The sequence below is a fragment of the Salmo salar genome, chromosome 17 (assembly GCF_965601325.2).
Source record: "Salmo salar chromosome 17, fSalSal1, whole genome shotgun sequence".
Taxonomy (NCBI): domain Eukaryota; kingdom Metazoa; phylum Chordata; class Actinopteri; order Salmoniformes; family Salmonidae; genus Salmo; species Salmo salar.
The window spans coordinates 80155336-80170942 of record NC_138307.1 but is presented as its reverse complement, the minus strand read 5'-3'; the positions used below and the strand labels follow the sequence as shown (position 1 = coordinate 80170942).

The 15607-nt window shown below is 41.4% G+C and overlaps 1 protein-coding gene across 1 annotated transcript; it reads left to right on the top strand.

Annotated features, from left to right (window-relative positions):
• Positions 1-2009: 2009 nt before the first annotated feature.
• On the top strand, positions 2010-14772 carry LOC145861436 (tetraspanin-8). Its single transcript, XM_082964243.1, has 8 exons — positions 2010-2285; positions 8999-9061; positions 9244-9363; positions 11772-11846; positions 12344-12439; positions 13286-13408; positions 13920-14003; positions 14403-14772. Exons 1-8 carry the CDS (start codon positions 2229-2231, stop codon positions 14469-14471), a joined length of 687 nt encoding a protein of 228 aa, XP_082820369.1. The 5' UTR covers positions 2010-2228; the 3' UTR covers positions 14472-14772.
• The last annotated feature ends 835 nt before the right edge of the window (positions 14773-15607 follow it).

Sequence of the window (15607 nt, the reverse complement as noted above, 5' to 3'; positions counted from 1 at the left end):
GGTCTCTGTATATGGGGACAGACAGAGACAATGGGTAGGTCTCTGTATATGGGGACAGACAGAGACAACGGCTAAGTCTCTGTATATGGGGACAGACAGAGACAATGGGTAGGTCTCTGTATATGGGGACAGACAGAGACAATGGGTAGGTCTCTGTATATGGGGACAGGCAGAGACAATGGGTAGGTCTCTGTATATGGGGACAGACAGAGACAATGGGTAGGTCTCTGTATATGGGGACAGACAGAGACAATGGGTAGGTCTCTGTATATGGGGACAGACAGAGACAATGGGTAGGTCTCTGTATATGGGGGTTGCTTTGTCAAACAAAGATTGACAAGTTGTACAGAGCAAGGCTTTAACAGGTATAATGGTTGTTATTTCCTGTGGTACAGCTTGTGAGCCTTGACAATGTAATGCATTAGCATCAGGTACAGCTTGTTAGCCTTGATAATGTAGTTCATTAGCAGTAGGTACAGTTTGTTAGCTTTGATAATGTAGTTCATCGGCAGTAGGTACAGCTTGTGAGCCTTGACAATGTAATGCATTAGCATCAGGTACAGCTTGTGAGCCTTGATAATGTAGTTCATTAGCAGTAGGTACAGCTTGTTAGCCTTGATAATGTAGTTCATTAGCAGTAGGTACAGTTTGTTAGCTTTGATAATGTAGTTCATCGGCAGTAGGTACAGCTTGTGAGCCTTGACAATGTAGTTCATTAGCAGTAGATACAGCTTGTGAACCTTGATAATGTAGTTCATTAGCAGTAGGTACAGCTTGTTAGCTTTGATAATGTAGTTCATCAGCAGTAAGTACAGCTTGTTAGCCTTGATACTGTAGTTCATTAGCAGTAGGTACAGCTTGTTAGCCTTGATAATGTAGTTCATCAGCAGTAGGTACAGCTTGTTAGCCTTGATACTGTAGTTCATTATCAGTAGGTACAGCTTGTTAGCCTTGATAATGTAGTTCATTAGCAGTAGGTACAGCTTATTAGCCTTGATAATGTAGTTAATTGGCAGTGGGTACAGCTTGTGAGCCTTGATAATGTAGCTCATTAGCAGTAGGTACAGCTTGTGAGCCTTGATAATGTAGTTCATTGGCAGTAGGCGTAATTAGTTAATTGGACTCAGATGATAATTGTTACTGGCTGATTACACTGATGAACGAGCCAGCAGAGGACTTTGAGAGGTTGGCTGAATTCCAAACCGACCACTATCACCTACTCCCTACTGCCTAGCCACTCCTGTAGATCTGAAATGATTGGAAAGGTGTAAGCAAAATGGTGTAAACTCAACCCAGCCTATCATAAGGCAAGGTGAAGCAATTAACATATTATTGCCATCACCTATCTGATAATTTAACCTATCCAAGAGGGCCTAGGTCACGTGTCAAATTAATTCCACGGAGGGCTGACTGTCTGTGGGTTTTCACGCCTCCCTTGTACTTGATTGATGAATTAAGGTCACTAATTAGTAAAGAACTATCCTCACCTGGTTGTCTAGGTTTTAATTGAAAGGAAAAAACAAAAATCACAAGACAGGAGGACCTCCATGGAATGAGTTGGACACCCCTGGCCTAGGTACTAGAGGTTGATTTGGAATTCATCCCTTTGCCAAATCAAGCCCTTACACCAGGACTTTCCAATCAATCTAATGAAGGAAAATAGCCTATTGTTGTTCAGAAGGCAGGTGATGAGGAGTATACAGAAAGCATATTCAGGGCATGATCCAAACTATTTGCCCAGGATATAGCTGGTGTTGTTTTAGTTTGCATAGTCTATGTTTTGGAGGTCAGTCTGTTTTGGAGGTCAGTCTCTCTCAAGCGAGAGTCAGAACTGCTCAAACTTGAACTAGTCTAACTTTATTTAACTACAAACAGAGGAGGGTGTTTGCTCTGGTATTTCACTATATAGAAGACTGAGAGTCAGGCTTTCAGAGGAGGGTTTTTGCTGTGGGGTCTTTATGTAGGAGACTGTTGGTGCCTGGACTGGACTGAGTAGTCAGTAACCACACCCACAGCTTTTAAATACGGGCTAGAGAGAGGGGACTGGTAGGAGACTGTTGGTGCCTGGACTGGACTGAGTAGTCAGTAACCACACCCACAGCTTTTAAATACGGGCTTGTGAAAGAACCCTCACACACACACGGGCAACACCAGGAACAGAGGAATAGGGATTAACTTAACATTGGTCTGTCACATCACATCTTGCCTGGCTGTTGGAAGGTTAGAAGATGGCTGTGAATAAGTGTATCAAGTACTTGCTCTTCCTCTTCAATCTACTGTTCTGGGTGAGTCCTATGAACCTACATGTTTTACTTTAACTATAGTGTCCTTGATTTGATGTAGGTTTGTAATCGTGTGTGTGTGTGGCTAGTGATGTTTGTTAGTTTAGTGATAAACTAGTAGCCTAGTACACATTGTAATCCATTTTAAAAATCGGTTTACATGTCTGCTATGGAAATGAGATGATATTCAAATTTCTATGGAAACAATGTGTGAACATCACATGACTAACTTTCATGAATCCTTGATGACAAAATAACTCTGACCACTCCCTCCTTTGTATGGTTTCTGCTCCATAGAGCCATACTGGCTTTTTCCATCTTTCTAAAGACATGATCAAATCAATGATAATCCCATCTCGTCACTCTCTCAGCCCGACCAGAGGAAGGTTACAGCCAGGTCATAGCAGGCTAATGTATAGATGCACTTCTCAGATCTAAACCCTTCAAAGAATAATAACATGAATGACTTTCTCATTGGTCTCTGTCCTGAGTTTTACAAGTAGTTTTTTTGGAAGACACGACATGGTGATTTAATCTGTGTGTAGGAAAAAAAGCTTATAGCCATTCACAACTCCCTATCTCTGTTTTACAACTTCTTAAACTAGTCTCCCAATCATAGCCTTGACAGGAAACATACAATAGTCTTCTACTGTTGATGTGGAAAATACCACTTTAAGTGTAGTGCTTCCTGTTTATCTGTCCTCAGCCTGTTGCCAGGACTGGTCCTGAGTTTTTCGTCTGTTTACCGAACCTTAAACAAACCAGAAACAGTAGTTCTAATTCTGTCTCGTCTCTGAAACAGCCCCCCCCCCCCCCCCCCCCAGGGGTATTTAGTGGAGCTCTAAAATATTGGGTAGATATAGAGCCTAAGAAGTATGTCACAAGACTCCATCTAGGTGATCAGATGGAAGGCTGGAGCTACTCGAAGGAATAAATAAATAAAATATACTATTCTGTTGCTTTTTCTAGAGCTGTTATCATTTGTTATACTATTGTTTCTCTATGTCCTGTACATATGTATGTTCAGTAGCCTAGGGGTTGTTTCTAGATGGGGTAGTGTAAAGTGTATTAAAGTCATGTGTTCTTATTAGCTAAACACTTTTGTTATGGGGTGAAGAGGTGCTAACCTGTAGTGGGTACAGCACTGTAATGTAGCATAACAGGTTGGAGAGGTTCATCACTAATGTAATGTAGCATAACAGGTTGGAGACTTGCAGCACTGTAGAGACTCACAGGTTACAGCACTATGTACAGTTGCAGTCCGGAAGTTTACATACACTTAGTGTGGAGTCATTAACTTCTTTTTCAACCACGCCAAAACTACAGTTTGTTAACAAGAAATTTGTGGAAAGTCGGTTAGGACATCTACTTTGTGCATGACAAAAGTAATTTTTCCAACAATTGTTTAGACAGATTATTTCACTTATAATTCACTATCTCAATTCCAGTGGGTCAGAAGTTTACATACACTAAGTTGACTGTGCCTTTTTAAACAGCTTGGAAAATTCCAGAAAATGTCATGGCTTTGGAAGCTTCTGATGGGCTAATTGACATCATTTGAGTCCATTGGAGGTGTATCTGTGGATGTATTTCAAGGCCTACTTTCAAACTCGGTGCCTCTTTGCTTGACATCATGGGAAAATCTAAAGAAATCAGCCAAGACCTCAGAAAAAAATTGTAGACCTCCAAGTCTGGTTCATCCTTGGGAGCAATTTCCAAATGCCTGAAGGTACCATGTTCATCTGTACAAACAATAGTATGCAAGTATAAACGCTATGGGACCACGCAGCCGTCATACCGCTCAGGAAGGAGATGCCTTCTGTCTCCTAGAGATGAACGTACTTTGGTGGAAAAAGCACAAATCAATCCCAGAACAACAAAGGACCTTGTGAAGATGCTGGAGGAAGCATGTACAAAAGTATCTCTATCCACAGTAAAATGAGTCCTATATTGACATAGCAAGGAAGAAGCCACTGCTCCAAAACCGCCATAAAAAAGCCAGACGGGTGGGTCCGCCAAATGGGTCTTCCAAATGGACCATGACCCCAAGCATACTTCTAAAGTTGTGGCAAAATGGCTTAAGGACAACACAGTCAAGGTATTCGAGTGGCCATCACAAAGCCCTGACCTCAATCCTACAGAATTTGTGGGCAGAACTGAAAAAGCGTGTGTGAGCAAGGAGGCCTACAAAAGCTGACTCAGTTACACCAGCTCTGTCAGGAGGAATGGGCCAAAATTCACCCAACTTATTGTGGAAGGCTACCCAAAACGTTTTGACCAAAGTTAAACAATTTAATGCCAATACACTCAGTTAGTATTTGGTAGCATGTAAACTTCTGACCAACTGGGAATGTGGTGATAGAAATAAAAGCTGAAATAAATCATTCTCTTTAATATTCTGACATTTCACTTTCTTAAAATAAAGTGGTGATCCTAAGACGGGGCCTTTTTACTCTGATTAAATGTCAGGAATTGTGAAAAACTGAGTTTAATGTATTTGGCTAAGGTGTATGTAAACTTCTGACTTCAACTCTATTTGCATTAGGCCTGAGGACATGTTTCAGTACATTCCCATACTAATCTGTGTTTGGCCCTGGTCTCATTAACTTATGAAACTGGTGGTAGGGGAGTACTGGGCTAGACTACTACCTCTGACACTTAGTTGTTGGATAGAAGACATTGGTGCAAGTATCACTTAATCACTTAGTCAGTGTTCTACAATGTGCATGTACTGCCCTAACTGGTTTTCTCACTCTCGGGTGACTGGGGAGGAGAACTAATTCTACCTCCCATTGCCTCTGGAAGGTGTTGTCTTTGCGATGATAGCTTAACAAGCCTTCTCAGTTCCCACAGTTAATGCAGGGTCGTATTCATTAGTGCACTCCATAGCTAAACATTTTGCAACATGAAAAAGGAATGTTTCTCAATGGACAAGCCTCTAGCCCTCCCTGATTCGGTCAGTTTTCTTCAGTTTGGTGTAATGAATGCAATCCAGATATATGGCTAAATGTCACCAGGCACAGTGATGTTTAGTGTGTGTGTGTGGTTGGAACTCCAAATTCTATGACTGATGTAGGAAATGTTGCCAGAATTGAATTATGTGAATTGCAGAAGCGTATTCTAAAATGGAACACTTGTGGTGATTGACTCCGCTGTCCTGGCGTCGTGAGGGAGCTTGTTCCACCATTGGGGTGCCAGAGCAGCGAACAGTTTTGACTGGGCTGAGCGGGAACTGTGCTTCCGCAGAGGTAGGGGGACCAGCAGGCCAGAGGTGGATGAAGGCAGTGCCCTTGTTTGGGTGTAGGGCCTGATCAAGGGCACTGTGTAAAGTGGTTGTTCCACTGGATATCATAAGGTGAATGCACCAATTTGTAAGTCGCTCTGGATAAGAGCGTCTGCTAAATGACGTAAATGTAGAATGGGAAGACTTGTTGCTCAGTGTTCCTAGCATAGCACTCACTAGTCATGTATCTAGACATAACTGTACTCTATGGTTTAGACTTGTGATATTTTCAGGCAGCCAATGTTGCCTCACTGCAATAACTGAACGCTTGGCATAGTACGTTTTGTGGTGTTCGTTTACAAAGGGTATTCAGTCTAAGGTGTCACCTGCCCTTTGGACTGGTGCAATTACTATTAGGTGTCCCAAATGGAACCCTAGGATTCCCTATAGTGCACTACTGTTGACCAGAGGGGTATACTACGAAGCAGGATCAGTGAGTTAGCCAGCAACTTTGAGAAACGAACAGAAAAAAGAAAAAAAAATTCTGGTTCATTTAACATTAAGAAGCTAAACCTAGATGTGTGGATGAGGGTATCTCTAATCACATTCCATTTGGGATGATATTCAGGCCAGTTAGCTGGCTAACTCCTTGATCTTGATTTGAAGCATACTACTCTGGGCCAATGGGTAATCAGATACCATTCGGGATGATGTCAGGGCCAGAGAATGACCAGGCCAGTCAATAGCTAGGATCTGCTCACAACCTGTTCTTTGTCAAAGACTTGTGTTTGCTGCCAGTCCAGTCTTGGCAAGGTGACCGTGTCTTCTTTATCTCAAGAATAAAACAAAAGATTTGTTAGGTTGTCTTGAGTTGCTTAGCAGCAATCTGATAGGAAAAGCATTAGGTGGAAATGATACCCACCCTGCATTCTATTATTTGTAATGTGGTCTATTTACACGTCCTGGAAATCTAATTCCATTAAAAGGGATGTAACTGTTCATTGCATTTCCCATAGTTGTCTTACCACTCCATGTATTTGACCAGATGACTGTACCGAGGCTATAGTGTAATATATTAACCAGAGATGACTGTACCCAGGCTATAGTGTAATATATTCACCAGAGATGACTGTACCCAGGCTATAGTGTAATATATTCACCAGAGATGACTGTACCCAGGCTATAGTGTAATATACTCACCAGAGATGACTGTACCCAGGCTATAGTGTAATATATTCACCAGAGATGACTGTACCCAGGCTATAGTGTAATATACTCACCAGAGATGACTGTACCCAGGCTATAGTGTAATATATTAACCAGAGATGACTGTACCCAGGCTATAGTGTAATATACTAACCAGAGATGACTGTACCCAGGCTATAGTGTAATATATTAACCAGAGATGACTGTACCCAGGCTATAGTGTAATATATTCACCAGAGATGACTGTACCCAGGCTATAGTGTAATATATTCACCAGAGATGACTGTACCCAGGCTATAGTGTAATATATTCACCAGAGATGACTGTACCCAGGCTATAGTGTAATATACTCACCAGAGATGACTGTACCCAGGCTATAGTGTAATATATTCACCAGAGATGACTGTACCCAGGCTATAGTGTAATATACTCACCAGAGATGACTGTACCCAGGCTATAGTGTAATATACTCACCAGAGATGACTGTACCCAGGCTATAGTGTAATATACTCACCAGAGATGACTGTACCCAGGCTATAGTGTAATATATTAACCAGAGATGACTGTACCCAGGCTATAGTGTAATATACTAACCAGAGATGACTGTACCCAGGCTATAGTGTAATATATTAACCAGAGATAACTGTACCCAGGCTATAGTGTAATATATTCACCAGAGATGACTGTACCCAGGCTATAGTGTAATATATTCACCAGAGATGACTGTACCCAGGCTATAGTGTAATATATTCACCAGAGATGACTGTACCCAGGCTATAGTGTAATATATTCACCAGAGATGACTGTACCCAGGCTATAGTGTAATATATTCACCAGAGATGACTGTACCCAGGCTATAGTGTAATATATTCACCAGAGATGACTGTACCCAGGCTATAGTGTAATATATTCACCAGAGATGACTGTACCCAGGCTATAGTGTAATATATTCACCAGAGATGACTGTACCCAGGCTATAGTGTAATATATTCACCAGAGATGACTGTACCCAGGCTATAGTGTAATATATTCACCAGAGATGACTGTACCCAGGCTATAGTGTAATATATTCACCAGAGATGACTGTACCCAGGCTATAGTGTAATATATTCACCAGAGATGACTGTACCCAGGCTATAGTGTAATATATTCACCAGAGATGACTGTACCCAGGCTATAGTGTAATATATTCACCAGAGATGACTGTACCCAGGCTATAGTGTAATATATTCACCAGAGATGACTGTACCCAGGCTATAGTGTAATATATTCACCAGAGATGACTGTACCCAGGCTATAGTGTAATATATTCACCAGAGATGACTGTACCCAGGCTATAGTGATGTTTTGACAGTGCGTAGAAGCTCATTTTAAAGTGTCCATGGCTTAAGAACAAAAGTTGGCATTGTTTGCTGAAATTACACTTTACAATAGCGCTCTTGTCGAAGACTACACCCCAGTGTTTATTTTGGAAACGGCCCTCATTGCATTTAGCTTAAGTGCTGTGAGGTTTTTTCTTGCCATTCCAGGCCACATGGGGGGCTGTGTGAATATGGGGACTCATATTTGGAGTTAATCTCAATCAGAATCATTTTTTTTTTTTTTTTTTTTTTAATCTTGAAGGGAATCTTTACACTTTTTGAAAGCCAAAATAATACAAAATTCATAGTCCAGTCATCGCAGAACGTCTTCAACATAAATTTTGGTATACGTTGTAATCTTTCTAAATGAGCGTTCATTCATATGGCCCTGACATTTAACCTGATGTCCACAGGCACATAATGTGTTAGTATGGAATGCTTTCAAACAAATCATTCATCAATGGCTTCAAGTTACTGGCAAAAAAAATGTGTTTAGTCAACACAACTCCAATCAAATATTCAATGTATGTAACCTGTCACTATCAGTTCTGACCATGGGAGAATCTATTTAATTTCCTGGATTCCTCACATCCTCTCCCCTCTGGATTTAAGAGGAGAGGATCTGAAAATCAACTTAATGCAATTGAGATTCTCCCATGTGGTCTAGAGTTTACTGTTAACCCAGTAAAGATGTCTTCATGTGGGGGCTGGATGATGCTGTATCTCCTCCATTGTGGTGGTTCAACTGTAGTTCCTCAGTTGCCACCTGATGTAGCTAGTGTTGTGATTGTTTGAAATGAATCCACATTCATGTTGAGTTGATATGCAACAAGACCTGCTCATTTAATCCCAGTGACATTGAAATGCACAAATTTCTAAAGTTGATTCTAGATAAAACATTCATTTCATCTCATTTTGTTTTCCAGATCAGTGGCTGCATCATTCTTGGTGTCTCCATCTACCTAAAAGTGAGCAAGAATGGAAACGTGGTAAGGAAATGTCCAGTGTGACACTAAATTAATGCCAACACCATCAAAAGCCGTCTTTACACAGTAAAAATAGCAAATGTATACCCACCACCTTGAAACAAATGGATCCAGTCATATAAACCTATTTAGCACATATCTACATGTAAAATGACTGAGTAACTGTCTGTGACCCTCTCTCTCAGATATTGGATCAGGCAGTGCCGTTTGTAGACCTGCTGATAGCTGTTGGTGTCATCATCATGGTACTGGGCTTCCTGGGCTGCTGTGGAGCCATTAAGGAAAACCGATGTATGCTCATTCTGGTGAGGGGGAAACACACTCCCTTACAACAGCCAACGCTCACATTTACATTTAAAATGCTGCATTATTGTACACTGCATAGGTTAATGCTGTCCCAATAGCCAACCACTGAAGCGGTTCTAGGTTCTAACCAAACCAGTCTCTTCATGTGCAGTCGGAAACTATTCAGGCCTATTGACTTTTTCCACATTTCATGCTAGTCTTATTCAAAAATGGATTGATGGAGAAAAAAGTTAATCTACACACAATACCCAATAATGACAAAGCAAAAACAGGATGACATGTTTTTGCAAATGTAATATAAAAAAAAATCACTGTTACATAAGTCTTCAGACCCTTTACTCAGTACTTTGTTGAAGCACTTTTGGCAGCGATTACAAACTTGAGTCTTCTTGGGTATGACGCTACAAGCTTGGCACATCTGTATTTGGGGAGTTTCTCCCATTCTTCTCCGCAGATCCTCTCAAGCTCTGTCACTTTGGATGGGGAGCGTTGCTGCACAGCTATTTTCAGGTCTCTCCAGAGATGTTTGCTCGGGTTCAAGTCCGGGCTCTGGCTCGGCCACTCAAGGACATTCAGAGACTTATCCGGAAGCCACTCCTGCATTGGCTGTGTGCTTATGGTCGTTGTCCTGTTGGAAGGTGAACCTTTGCCCCAGTCTGAGGTCCGGAGCGCTCTGGAGCAGGTTTTCATCAAGTATCTCTCTGTACTTTGCTCCGTTCATCTTTCCCTCAATCTGGACTAGTCTCCTTGTCCCTGCCACTGAAAAACGTCCCCCACATCATGATGCTACCCCCACCATGCTTCACCATAGGGATGGTGCCAGATTTCCTCAAGATGTGACTCTTGGCATTCAGGCCAAAGAGTTTAATCTTGGTTTCATCACACAATAATTTTTCTCATGGTCTGAGTCCTTTCGGTGCCTTCTAGCAAACTCCAAGCGGGCTGTCATGTGCATTTTACTGAGGACTGGCTTCCGTCTGGCCACTCTACCATAAAGGCCTGATTGGTGGAGTGCTGCAAAGATTGTTGTCATTCTGGAAGGTTCTCCCATCTCCAGAGGAGCTCTGTCAGTGACCATCGGGTTCTTGGTCACCTCACTGACCAAGGCCCCTCCCCAATTGCTCAGTTTGGCCGGGAGGCCAACTCTAGGTTGAGTCTTGGTGGTTCCAAACGTCTTCCATTTAAGAATGATGGACGCCACTGTTCAACGCCACGTTTTTTGGGCTATCCTTCCCCAGATCTGTGCCTTGACACAATCCTGGATCGGTGCTCTACGGACAATTCCTTCAACCTCGTGGCTTGGTTTTTGCTCCGACATGCACAGTCAACCATTGGACCTTGCATAGACAGGTGTGTGACTTTCCAAATCATGTCCAATCAATTTACCACAGGTGGACTCCAATTAAGTTGTAGAAACAAATCAAGGTAAACAAGATGCTCAATCTCGTCTCATAACAGTCTGAATACTTTTGTAAATAAGATTATAGTTTTTTAAATAAATTAGCACAAAATTCTAAACCGGTTTTCGCTTTGTCATTGTGGGGTGTTGTATGTAGATGTAAGAATGTGGAATATGTAAAGGCACTGTACCTACACACAATCATTTATTTAACCTTTTTATACATGTCAGAGATGGCATCTCTTTTGCAAGAGTGACAAGTATGAGACGGTTTCCCAGTTCACTCATTGGAAAAGACTTGTATGGCCAGTTTTTCACAACTTTTAATCTGGATCAGAATGATCCAGAGTCTGTAAATGATCTGATCCCGGATAGCAAAAACAGACAATCTGGCTGTTTTTGAGACATCTTTTTCCCCCTCCAGAAAATAATTGGATAGATGCCAAAATATCAAAATCACAGAATCCAGATTTTCAGTGGTTTGAACTGGCCCACACCACGCCAATGTAATGGACAGCTTGGGGTACTACTTCACTATTACAGGGACACAGATGAGTAAACTATATTAATTAAAATAAGTCAAATTTAAAATGGAGCCTGCAAATCCCTTATACTGTACCTTCAGAAAGTATTCATGGGGGGTGGATACTTTGGTAAATGTGATTTCTCTACTTCATTTTCAATAAATGTCTAGAACATATTTTTGCCATTATGCAGTATTGTGCATAAATGGGGGAGGGAAATATGTTCACTCCATCTTGAATTCAGACACACAAATTGGGTAAATATGTTTTCGGTATCAAAAATAGCCTCTTCACTTGAATCCTGATTTTTAAAAGGTGATATTGGATTACCAAATCTGTATCTGAAGGATCAGAGTATCATTTCAGTTTGGAAAACCCCAAATCAGATTAAAATGTTAGATATGTTAAATCCAGATAACTGTCCCCTGGGCTCGATGGGACTTCATGGACAAATATCATGTGAGCGGTTATTGTTTTGTTTCAGTTCTTCATCGGGCTGCTCCTCATCTTCATCCTCCTGTTGATCGCCGGAATCCTGGGAGCTGTCGGAGAGAAGAAGGTAAGAAGGAAACCCTCACTGGTTGAATCAACGTTGTTTCCACATTTCAATGACATACGTTGAACCAACGTGGAATAGAAATTGCATTCTGTGCCCAGAGGGATGTCTCACACACCCACTGTTAGTGAGGGGAAGGTAAGGAGGATGTCATCACCCATGATGACACTTGGTGCGATCAGATTTTTACATTTTATTCATTTAGGAGATACTTTAATACAGAGCGACTTACAGGTGCAATTAGGGTGCCTTGCTCAAAGGAACAGCGACAGATTTGTCCCTTGGTCGGCTCGGATTCTAACCTTCGACCTCTCGGTTACTGGCCCAACGCTCTTAACCGCTACTGTACCTGTTGGGACAATTGAATTCCTACCATTTTAAGCCCCTCGTATACCGTCAGTAGCTTGACACTTCTTGAATGTGGTAATAAAACATGCTTTCCACACCTGTTTCATGTGTGACTCCCCTACTGTTCAATGACTGTAAATTGCCTCTTCCAGTCTCAGGTGTGGGTGAAGGAGAGTCTGGCGAAGCTGCTACCACTGAGGGACCAGAAGCCTGAAGTTCAAACGGACATTCAGAAACTGGAAGTTGAGGTACCGTAGAGAATTATGTATAAAGAAAATCTGTCCAATTATGGTGTCTGTGAACACACAGGCAATGCCGTTGAGGTACTCGCTGTTTTGATGTAGTACACTTCATCACAAGTTAAATGAGTTCTTTGATCTCTCCTGATGACCAACAGGGCCATCAGGAGAGATCAGCCAATGAAGTTGAAATCCCCCCATAATTCAAAACTCCTCAATGCCACTACCATGATAACACAGGCTTTTGGACTCAAGTTTTCTATCCATTTCTATCCATGTAACAAGGCAAGTCAGTTAAGAATAAATTCTTATTTACAATGGCAGCATAGGAACAGTGGGGTCACTGCCTTGTTCAGGTGCAGAACGACAGATTTTTTTATTTTTTATCTTGTCAGCTCGGGAATTTGATCTAGCAACCTTTCAGTTGCTGGCCCAATGCTCTAACCACTAGACTACCTGCCGCCTCCGAAAAGTGGTGGTTTCACAGGTCCCAAGATGAATCACCTGGACATAGGATGCGCCACAAATTGTACCAATTCCCTGTAGTGAACTACTTTTGAGCAGGACCCATAGGGCTTTGGGGTGCAATTTGGGATGTAGAAATTGATGGTCCTGTCATGAATGTATGAATAATTATTGGTTTAATTAGTCGGGTCCAGATTAATTGTTCTAATCGGCAACGAATGTTATTTGATAATTTTGTCGACTAACTGAATAACATTAATAAAATGTTAGATGGGCTGCAACCTAAACAGATTGTAGTAAAATGTTTTGCAATGGGAAAATGACAGTGTGCCTTTATTGAACACAACCCCTGTGTTGGTGAGAGGGAGGGTTAACTCCTTTGTTTTTCAGGCAAAGTGCTGTGGACTGATCAACGGACCCTCTGACTGGGGCTCCGCTGTCCCCAGCTCCTGTAACTGTGTTGACACCACTCAGGTGTGCCAAAGTGCAGGAGGACGCCAAGTGTACACAACGGTAAGCAGAGAAACACTAATAAAATACTATTTAGAAAACTCTTTCAAGGAAGGTGGATTTACTTGATATGAAGGAAACATCAATAAATGCACACTACATTACCGCTGCACTACACTACCATTCCACTACACTACCATACACTACCATTCCACTACACTACCATACATTACCATTCCACTACACTACCATACATTACCATTCCACTACACTACCATACATTACCATTACACTACACTACCATACATTACCATTACACTACACTACCATACATTACCATTACACTACACTACCATACATTACCATTACACTACATTACCATTACACTACACTACCATACATTACCATTCCACTACAGTCCTATAAACAGAACCTGTACAGGGAACTGATCTACAGCACATGAAACCATAGAGGGTTCCAGGATGATACAACCATGAACCTCCAAGTAGCGTCTTCATACAATTAACTTGACCTGGTGTTCACTAGTGTTGACTGTTTGCTTTGTCCTCCACAGCCTTGTGTCACATTTGTGACTTCCTTCATTGAGAAGCACGCGATTATCGCACTGGGGATTGCATTTGGTATTGCAGTCTTGATGGTAAGAATCCAAAAGTCCAATCTCTATAACAAAGACTCTATTAATACATTATATTATGCACTGTACTGGTCATAGAAATGGAATACATTTTTATTGTTCTAGTCACTGTTCAGTACTGGTCTGTTTCATCTTCACTAACTCTTACTTTATGGCTGTTGTCATTGACATTAAGATGGATATGTGCAATTCACTGTTCAATACTTAGTGAATGTATCCTGGTCCCAGATCTGTTGGCACCTTCTTGGCGACGCCGATGGCTGTTTGTCATTGCCAATTAACAACCTGTTGGCAAGACTGTACAAATGGATCTGAACCAGGCTAGACACCACAAACTGATGTGGGCCTGGGCTATAGCCTGGTAGTTAATGGGTTGTGACGTACCTTTTTTTTGTGTTTCAGCTCTTTGGAATGGCCTTCGCCATGACCCTGTACTGCCAGATTGGGAAGAAGGACGCCAACACTACCTAATGCAGCAACACGTGATACACTTGATCTAGGGTTGTGGTCAAGTTGAATTGGAAGTCATCAATTCAGGAAGTCAACTGAAATTCCAATACAATAATTGAAAAAAACAGGATCTATTTTCAATGATTTCTCAAACTGAAAAGCAGAAGTTATTTATTCCAAGTTTTTACATTAGCAATGTTAAATACAATTCACTTCCTCAATTGACTGACTTCAATTCAAATTGACCCCAATCATGACTTGATCAAAAGCTGGCTTTGACATATCCCATACAGCATGCATTCAACATGTACTTTATACTGAAGTTCAGGGTTCAAATCCAGTCAATTCAGGAAGTACACTGAAATTCCAATTCTCTTCAATGAGGAACATGTGGAATGGAATTAGGTCTGCTTTGTGAATTGACTGGACTGGAAATGGAATGGACCCCCAACCTGCTGAACATCACTATGGACCGCATTGCATCATGCGTTTCTCGATCATATACCTGCATCAAACGATGCTCTTATTTGGGTTTCAGATCTTTTTAAATTACGGCAGTTTCTTCACTTGTGAAGTTGATTGATCCATATCTCATTGAAAATGAATTTGTGTATTTTTTTAAGGACCTCTGTTTCATTGTCTACTGCTCTACGTCTCTCTCTGAAGTAGAGGGCTTTGCTGTCCATACACTGAACTTGGTATTATTCATGCTAAAATGTTTAACATTTATCCCGTTATATTGCTATCTTCTCGTAGATATTAAAGTCTGATGGTAATATTGATCACGCTGTATATACATTTCCCTGTTATATATTTGAGTTGTATAATGACTGCAGTACATGTCAGAATGTCTTCTGTTCAAGGCCTGTGACCAAAGTCTTTATTGCTGTTCCCCTTTTTGAGTCACATCAGAAATAAAGATGTAGTAATTCACTTGGTTGCCTCATTTGCTTCCCTGCCTCCAGCCCGCCTCTTCAGAGAACAACTTTGACTCATTACTTAAACACTTTTTTTCCAGCTCAGACTCATTAAGAAATCCGGTCCCATATTCATAAAGCCTCAGAGTAGGAGGGCTGATCTAGGTTCAGTTTTGTAATAGATCAGATTACATGGACGGTGGTGGGAGATCTGTTCCTAGGTCAGATTACATGGACGGT

Excerpts from the sequence above, each read along its gene's own strand:
- LOC145861436 (XM_082964243.1), top strand. The coding sequence starts at position 2,229 with ATGGCTGTGAATAAGTGTATCAAGTACTTGCTCTTCCTCTTCAATCTA. Across the intron at positions 11,847-12,343 it reads GAGCTGTCGGAGAGAAGAAG|TCTCAGGTGTGGGTGAAGGA; the intron begins GTAAGAAGGAAA and ends TGCCTCTTCCAG. Across the intron at positions 13,409-13,919 it reads GACGCCAAGTGTACACAACG|CCTTGTGTCACATTTGTGAC; the intron begins GTAAGCAGAGAA and ends TGTCCTCCACAG.